Below are 9,005 nucleotides of genomic sequence, written 5' to 3'. Positions count from 1 at the left end.
TGGCTGCACCTGCAGCATATGGAAGTTCCTGGGGCCAGGGATTGAATCCAAGCCACAGCTGTGGCAATGCTGAATCCCTAACCCATTGCGCCAGGCCGCCAGGCAGAGGATTGAACCTGCACCTCGGAAACAGCCCCAGCTGCTGCAGTCAGATTTTTAACCCACTGTGCCCTGGCGGGAACTCCATGGCTACTCTTTGTCTTTAGAGCGGCGGCTTTGATTTAGTTCTAGTAGTTCTCCGACGTCATTTCTAATTCTGACATTCTATGAAAACTGAGTGCTGGGGTCGGGGGGTGGCGTGTGCTGCTCTCACTTTTCCTTACTCCAAATCTACCCAAAAGTGTGATGAAAGGATGGATCCTATGGAAGACTGTGTCAACCTCAGGAGTTCTCTAACTCTTAATCATTACTCTGCAGTATTTGGGCTCATATTTAATGAATTCTAAATCACAAGGGGGATAGTTCCCTCTGTGGAGTGTTTCAGTACTGGGAGTAAACCATATAAATGGAATGAATAGGGTCTGTTTGGCAGGAAAGATATTATGGAAAGATGCTCTATGCATCATGTTATTTGACCCATAAACAGCCTTTGACCGGCAGTTCCTCCTCCTAATTATACTTTCTTAGCTTTCAGGACACCAATTTGTTTTTGTTTTTTTCCTACTTCATTATTTTTCTTCACGGTCTCCTTTGCAGACTTCTTTTATTCCTACTTCTTAGAGTACCCCCAGGATTCAGTCTTTGGATCTTTACTCATCTCAGTGTACACATTCATCTTTACTCATCTCTGTCTCATGGCTTAATGTACCATTTATATGCCAATGAGTTCAAATTTCTGTCTCCATCCCAGATTTCTAAACTCCAGACCTGAATTATCCAACTGCTTACATGTCATCTTTCCCTTATATGTCTAATGAACAATTCAAAGTCAACGTGCTCCTAAGTAAACCCATCTCTACCTCCTGTTCTACACGGCCTCACCAGCAGCCCAGCAGCCCTTCCCCTTTCAGTAGATGATAACTCCATTCTTTCAGGGTTGGTGTTTTGTTTTGTTTTGGTGGTCTTTTTGGGGACAAATGCTCGGCACATGGAGGTTCCCAGCTAGGGGTCGAACTGGAGCTGTAGCCACTGTACACCACACTGTACACTGTACACTGTACACCAGAGCCACAGCAACAGGGGATCCAAGCCCTGTCTTCGACCTACACCACAGGTCACGGCAGCGCCAGATCCTTAACCCACTGAGTGAGGCCAGGGATCGAACCTGTGTCCTCATGCATGCTAGTTGGGTTTGTTAACCACTGAGCCACGACGGGAACTCCTCATTCTTGCAGTTCTTAGACTCAGCTTTTGTCCTACTATAGGAAATCCTGTGGTTGCTACTCATATACTATTTCTAGAATCTGACCACATCCTATCACTTCTAATACTCCACCCTGGACTAACTCTCTTCTGAATTATTGCAATAGTCTCCCAACAAATATCCTTTAGTGCTCTACAGTTTATTTAAAATGCAACAGTCTTTGTATTTTTTGAATGTTTCCAAAAACATAAGTCAGATCATTTCTCTTCCACTCAAAATCTGCAATGACTTTCCCTTTTACTCAGAGTAAAAGAAAAAGGTCATGCAATGGTCTATAAGGCCCTATATGGTCTATAAGGCCCTATATGATCTGGCCCCATTAGCTCTCTTCTTTTTCTATTCTCCCTATAGTTTGTACTATTCTACCCACAGTGGACTCGGCTGTTTCTTTTCTTTTCTTTTTTGCTTTTTGCTTTGTAGGGCTGCACCTGTGGCATATGTAATTTTCCAGGCTAGGGGTTGAATTGGAGCCATAGCTGCTGGCCTACGCCACAGCCACAGCAATGCAGGATCCGAGTTGCATCTGTGAACTACATCGCAGCTCATAGCAACACCAGACCCTTTAACCCACTGAGCAAGGCCAGGGATCAAACCCATATCCACATGGTTGCTAGTCGGGTTCATTACCACTGAGCCGCCATGGGAACACCCTCTTGACTGTTTCTTGGAAATACTGACATTCTCCTGAGGGCTTGCACTAGCTGTTGGTTTGACACAGAATGCTCTTACCCTCATATATTGGCTTGGCCTAACTCCCTCACCTTCTTCAAGTCTTTGATTAAATGTCACCTTTTCAATGAGCCCACATAGGTCACCCTATTTATTACTGCATCTGCCACATCCCCTCCACACTCCTGATCCTTCTTATTCTACTCTATTTTCCCCCATGGCAGCTCTCACTCCTTTTTTCTTTCTTTTTCTTTTCTTTTCTTTTCTTTTTTTTTTTTTTTAGGTTGCACCCAAGGCATATGGAGGTTCCCAGGCTAGGGGTCTAATTGGAGCTACAACTGCCAGCCTACTCCACAGCCACAGCAACACGGGATATGAGCTGCATCTGTGACCTACACCACAGCTCATGGCAACACTGGCTCCTTAACCCACTGATAGAGGCCAAGGATCAAACCCGCGTCCTCATGGTTGTTAGTCGGGTTCGTTAACCACTGAGCCACAATGGGAACTCCATCTTCTAACATACTAAATAATTTTCTTATGTTTATTGTTTAAGTTATTATTTATAAACTTAAAGATGGGACAGGGATCTTTGGTTTGTTTACTTGTGTATCTGAGGCACCCAGAATAGTGCTTGGCTCATAGTAGGCCCTCAACAAATATTTGTTGAATGACGAATGAGTGAATATGCAGAGGTCTCAGACTGGTGGCCCCAGAACCAAATTTTGTTCACAAGGTTGATTTTTTTAATCAACAATTTTAATTTTTTTGAGTTAGTAGCCAGTATTTTTTAAAATTTTGAAAAATTTATCACAAAAAAATAGGCCTTTCTAGTTCCTATTGAAAAATCATATGATCTGGTACCACTGAGTCTGCAATCATGCATGGCAACTGGACGAAGCTGAGTTGTGCTACTTTTTCTAGGGTTTTGCTACAGCCCAACCTAGCAGCTCCACTAATTTCCATTAGCTGTTCAGGTTCCTGGAGGCATTTAATTTGCAATTCCTACCCTATAAGGTAATGAGAAAGTTCATCAATACATAGCACTACTGGGTTATTAAGGTTAGGGATAATAAAAATAAATCTGAAAAAGAATGGATGTATACATGTGTAGCTGAATCACTTTCTTGTACAGCGGAAATTTACATAACATAGTAAATCAACTATATTCCCATAAAACTCCCATAAAACTTTTAAAAAAAAAAATAGGAGTTCCTGTAGTGGTTCAGTGGTTAACCATTAACATTATCCATGAGGATGTGGGTTCAATCCCTGGCCTTGCTCAGTGGGTTAAGGATCTGGCATTACCGTGAGCTGTGGTGTAGATTGCAGACACAGCTCAGATCCTGCATTGCTGTGGCTGTGGTGTAGGCCGGCAGTTGTAGCTCCAGTTAGACCCCTAGCTTGGGAACCTCCAACTGCCGTGGGTGTGGCCCTAAAAAGACAAAAGACTGAAAAATAAAAAAAAACCTGACCCCTTGTTTAAAATATATATATATTATGTATATACATATAAATTATATATATATATATAAATTATATATAAATTATACACACACACACACACACACACACACACACCCCTGATAGGAACTGGGAACCAACCAGTTAGATCAGATACTGGATCAGGGCCTGAGAAACCCCCTGCAGTGTCAGACTGCAGCACATTAGCTGCTGAAGTGTGTGTGCACATGCATGTGCCAGAGGGGGGCCCATATTGGGTGGGAACAAGTGGTCAGCCAGGACTGTTTACCAACTAGTACAGAAGCTAAAGTATTTTAACCTCTAGGGCAGCTATGAAGTGCATATCAGTTGAATAGGAGCCTTGGTTAAGGGGTTAGGGTGGGGTAGGGGAGTAGCAGAGAGGAATCCTGAAGTGACATAGGGGCTGACCCTTTGTCCATGTCATAGTGCTGACTGTGTCACAATGGCACCAGGTTGCTTGAATCTTTGCCACCTGTCTCTGAACCTCACTTTGCCGCAGGGAGGCACTGAACTAAGAAACTGCCTTGCTACAGGTCGCGCCCCTCAATCTACTCCCTTTCTTATACCAAGAGGGGAAAAACACGGAACTACCTCTACCCGATCTGGTCACCATACGCCTATTATCTTTACTGTTACAAATACCGGATCACCCTCCGGGAGAAGATGCTGCCTTGTTATAAAAGGTACTTGTTTTCATCTCAATTTGTAGTTGTTTGTATACTTGTAAAGAAAAATAAAAGAATTTGAATGAACTTCCCAAGTGGTAAAAGATGTAATAGCAAAATAGACTGTAAGGCTGGCATGGAACTTTATAGACTTTTTCCATCTGGCTAACCTGGATAAATGGAAACAGGCTGGCTCATGAAAGATAGAGAAGACAGTGCCAGAGCCTAGCCCTGTGCACCTGGAATCTATGAGTCTCTCCCCATCTCAGACTCAGAGATAAACTAATTTGGGCTTCTTTCTCCCAAACAGCATCACTTATAAAGAACAGGAGGACTTGACACTCCGGCCCCGTTGCTGCCTTCAGTGCTCCTGAGTCCCTAGTAGGCCCTCAGGGGGGCGGAAGCACTGAGCAGGGTGACTGCAACCAGCTTAAAGAATTGTATTCGGTAAGTGGACTGGGAGCTGGTGCTGAGACATGGCAGCCCCTTGATTGCTGTAATGACATCTTGCAAAGGGACATTAGCTAGTTGGAAAGTAAATCATAGAAAGCTATAGCTAGATGAGACCCTGAAGCCCATGGTGCAAAAGATACTTGCTTGATAGACAATGTTTCTGGTCCAGAGATCTTAAGGCAAGGTCCTAGGGCTGGTGATGAAAAGCAGGATGGGAAAAGAGGAAGTGGGAGCAAAGATAGATAAGACTGTATTAAGGTTTCTGGAACATAAAGCTGTTTAGATGCTAAGTTCTGGGACTAGAACCCAGAACTCCTGCACTTGCCCTTGTGTCGTAACATGCCTGGGTATGAGCTCTGCGTTTTAAATAAGAATGAGAGAATTTAGAGTAAACTCATATGATGGAAAAAAAATACAAGAATGTTTTCAGTGAGACAGTAAATAGATGGCACGGCTTGGTCTAAAGAATAAGCTCTCTGATGTAAATATAAGTTTCTGAATGGTTAGTGCACCCCTGAGTGAGATCACAAAGTAATGCTGCTTTAACTCCAGATTCCAAATTGCTTGGCATCAAGGAGAACTCCATGATAGAGATAGGTTCTAGGATTAATGGATATTTAGACCTTGGCTCCAGTTCTTCCAGGCTCCCCATCAGCCTCCTTCTAGCTTCCAGAGACTCACCTAAATTGGCCTGAGATCTGATTTGAGGGCCAGAAACAGACTATTACTCTCATTTTTACTTCTTTTCTAGGCTGGGAACCTGACGGTGCTGGCTACTGACCCCCTGCTTCACCAGGACCCCGTGCAGTTAGACTTCCACTTCCGCCTCAGCCCCCAGACCTCTGCACATTGGCACGGACTTCTTAGTGACCAGAGACTCTTCCTGGATATCCCATATCGAGCTCTGGATCAAGGCAACCGGGAAAGGTGACGGACTGGGTAGTGGAGAGGGGAAGGAGAAGGCAGGGGATTTCACTCTTATGTCGTAATTAGGTAGTGGACATGCTAACCTGCAAGGGCTTATTCAGGAGCTAGATACAGTCAAACCACTAAACCACCTGTGAGCTGAGCCAGGTATAACAGCCTATGAGAGGTTGCTAAACTGATTCAGAAACACAAGTGGGGATCCACAGATAGTTAAAAGGAAGTGCTCTTCGGCCGTTTGTCTTTATAGAGTGGCCCCTTCCATAGCATGGGTGTCAGTCCAGTAGTGTATAATTCCTTGGCTTCCAAGAAAAATCAAAACTAGTTTAGCAACTTTTTTTTTTTTTTTTTTTTTTTTTGCTATTTCTTGGGCCGCTCCCGTGGCATATGGAGGTTCCCAGGCTAGGGGTCGAATCGGAGCTGTAGCCACCGGCCTACGCCAGAGCCACAGCAACGCGGGATCCGAGCCGCGTCTGCAACCTACACCACAGCTCACAGCAACGCCGGATCCTTAACCCGCTGAGCAAGGCCAGGGATCAAACCTGCAACCTCATGGTTCCTAGTCAGATTCGTTAACCACTGCGCCACGACGGGAACTCCCCAGCAACCTTTTTTAAAACATTTTATTTTTTAATTTTTCGTCTTTTTGCCTTTTCTAGGGCTGCTCCTGTGCGGCATATGGAGGTTCCCAGGCTAGGGGTCTAATCGGAGCTGTAGCCACTGGCCTATGCCAGAGCCATAGCAACGCGGGATCTGAGCCGCATCTGCAACCTACACCACAGCTCACAGCAATGCCGGATCCTTAACCCACTGAGCAAGGCCAGGGATCAAACCTGCAACCTCATGGTTCCTAGTCAGATTCGTTAACCACTGAGCCACGATGGGAACTCCTTTTCATTTTATTATTTTTTTTCTAGAGCTGTACCCGCAGCATATGGACGTTCCCAGGGTAGGGGTCAAATTGAAGCTGTAGCTGCTGGCCAATGCCACAGCCATGCCAGATCTGAGCTGTGTCTGCAACCTACACCACAGCTCATGGCAATGCCAGATCCTTAACCCAATGAGTGAGGCCAAGGATCGAACCTACAACCTCATGGATACTAGTCAGATTGTTTCTGCTGAGCCATCATGGGAACTCCAGTTTAGCAATTTTCATATCATGATTTGGGTCAGAAAGAACTAAGCAATACGATTCTTCTTCTCCAAGTAGGCATGTTTCTGGATTTTGAGTTTGCTAAACATTAACTGTGATTTTTTTCCCTCTGGTCCCTAGTTTAACTGCAACACTGGAGTATGTAGAGGAGAAGACCAACGTGGACTCCGTGTTTGTGAACTTCCAAAACAACCGGAATGACAGAGGTGGGGATCTGCTCTGTCCTTCCTGGCCCTGTGTGCCGAAGGAGCGGACAGGGACTTTTCCTTTGTGGGAGAGGGAAGCTCAGGCAGTTCAGGGCTTTACCTCCTCTCCTCCCACTTGCCACCAAGGAAATTAGGCACCTAGCATCCTGTTCATTCATGTTATAACCGGACTAGCAGGAAGACTCTGCGTGTAGACTTCAGAAGCTAGACTGATGGAGCACTGGTGAAATTACACAGAAGCATTCAAGGGATGTGGCCGGTAGGACAGAAAGGATCTCAAATGTATTAAGCACCTGTAGTGTAAAAGGGTCAGGCATAAGGCCAGCGTAAGGATGTATTTAACCAGATGCTGGGTTCACGGTACAGAAACCACACCTTTTCCCTCAAGAAACTTATATTCTGTTGGATATAAGACTAAGACGGTCAAGAGTTTACTACACCATCATTGCGTCAGGCACCTCATAAACATCTCATTTAAATTGTGAGAAAGGTTCTGCAAGCCCCATTTTACAGATGAGAAAACAAGCTCAGGGAGTTCCCGTTGTGGCTCAGTAGTTAACGAATCTGACTAGGAACCAGGAGGTTTTGGTTTCAATACCTGGCCTTGCTCAAGTGGGTTAAGGATCCAGCGTTGCTGTTAGCTGTGGTTAGGCACAGACACGGCTCAGATCCTATGTCTCTGTGGCTGTGGTGTAGGCTGATGGCTACAGCTACGATTAGACCCCTAGCCTGGGAACCTCCATATGCCGTGTACGTGGCCCCAGAAAAGACAAAAAACAAACCAAAAAAACCAAAAAACCCTCAGAAGGGTTATCCTGTAAAACATTACAAAGTTAAGAAAATGCTGAAGCCAAGGTTAGAGCCTAGGTCTGTTTGACACCAAAGTCTGTCATCCTAGTGCCTGTGCTACACTGCTTCCCCCCATCTTTTCCTAGTGGAAGAAGTCAAGTCTGGGGGAATAGCTGTATTGAGCTTCAGAGCATTTAACTTGTTTTCTTCTTTCACAGGTGACTTGCTACGGGCCTTCAGCTACATGGGCTTTGAGGTGGTCAGACCAGATCACCCAGCCCTTCCTCCCTGGGGCAATGTCATCTTTATGGTGTATCCCCTTGAAAGAGACCCTGGTCACCTGCCCAGTGAGCCTCCCTGAACTGGCTTATCGCTACCCTATGAGGGGCTGGGAGCCTTGATAAATGGGAATTGGGGGCCCAGGGTGTCCTTAAGGACACCTTCCATCTTAGGAATAAAGGGTAGCAGACTCCTCAGTGTTCACTGTTTCTTGGGGACGAAGGGAGGATGGGGTCGGCTGGAGTGAAAAATGAGGATGTTCACTGTAGGATAAACAAACGACTTAAAAGATCAGAGGGGCCTGAGCCAGAGAGGGAAAGGACCCAAAGATTTTAAGCTTTTTCCCTCCCCCTGCCCCACAGGCATTTGCTCCTTTATTCTAACCATCCGGGCACCTGCCAGGAGCAAGAATCAAGCACTAGGGAATTCAGAAAGACTTAAACCTTGTTGGGAGATTTTCATCTGTATATGTTCAGTCCAAATTGGGAGACAAGCGCTAGTTCCTCCTCTCTGATGGGGTGGATTTCCATAGACAAAAGAAACAGGAAGAGTAGAGTTGTATTAGAAAGAAACTGGGGACTAACTGGTCTCATGACCCTGTTGTAGAGGAGCTCCAGTTCCATGGCTGAGCCGGCTTCATTGAGTGAGCAAGTGCAGTCAAGGTCTGGAATGTCCAGTCAACAGCAGCCCCTCCTTGATTCCTCTGGGATTACCCAAGTTATCCATGAGAGAGATGCTCCTTTGCTGAAGGAGCCTTTCTGCTGAGATTTTTAAAAACTTTCATTTTGGAGTTCTCACTGTGGCGTAGCAGATTAAGGATCCAGTGTTGTCTCTGTGGTGCAGTGGGTTCAAAGGATCAGGTGTGGCCTGTGGCTTGGACTTGATCCCTGGCCTGGGAATTTCCATATGCCATGGGTACAATCAAAAAACGAATTACATTTAAAAAAACTTTCACTTTGAAAATCTGGTTTATGGGAAAATATAATTGCCATGTAGTATATACCTAGACTTAATTCCCA

The 9,005-nt window shown here is 45.2% G+C and overlaps 1 protein-coding gene across 1 annotated transcript; it reads left to right on the top strand.

The window, feature by feature from the left end:
* The first annotated feature begins 959 nt into the window (after positions 1-959).
* OAZ3 (ornithine decarboxylase antizyme 3) lies at positions 960-8,179 on the top strand. The gene is given in 7 exon segments (XM_047784649.1): positions 960-1,035; positions 4,051-4,200; positions 4,493-4,553; positions 4,555-4,629; positions 5,387-5,562; positions 6,833-6,918; positions 7,926-8,179. Coding segments are annotated over 6 exon segments (561 nt in total). The 5' UTR covers positions 960-1,035; positions 4,051-4,180; the 3' UTR covers positions 8,069-8,179.
* The last annotated feature ends 826 nt before the right edge of the window (positions 8,180-9,005 follow it).

The sequence above is a fragment of the Phacochoerus africanus genome, chromosome 6 (genome assembly GCF_016906955.1).
Source record: "Phacochoerus africanus isolate WHEZ1 chromosome 6, ROS_Pafr_v1, whole genome shotgun sequence".
Lineage (NCBI taxonomy): Eukaryota > Metazoa > Chordata > Mammalia > Artiodactyla > Suidae > Phacochoerus > Phacochoerus africanus.
The sequence above is the reverse complement of the archived record's forward strand: the minus strand, read 5'-3'. Positions and strand labels throughout refer to the sequence as shown.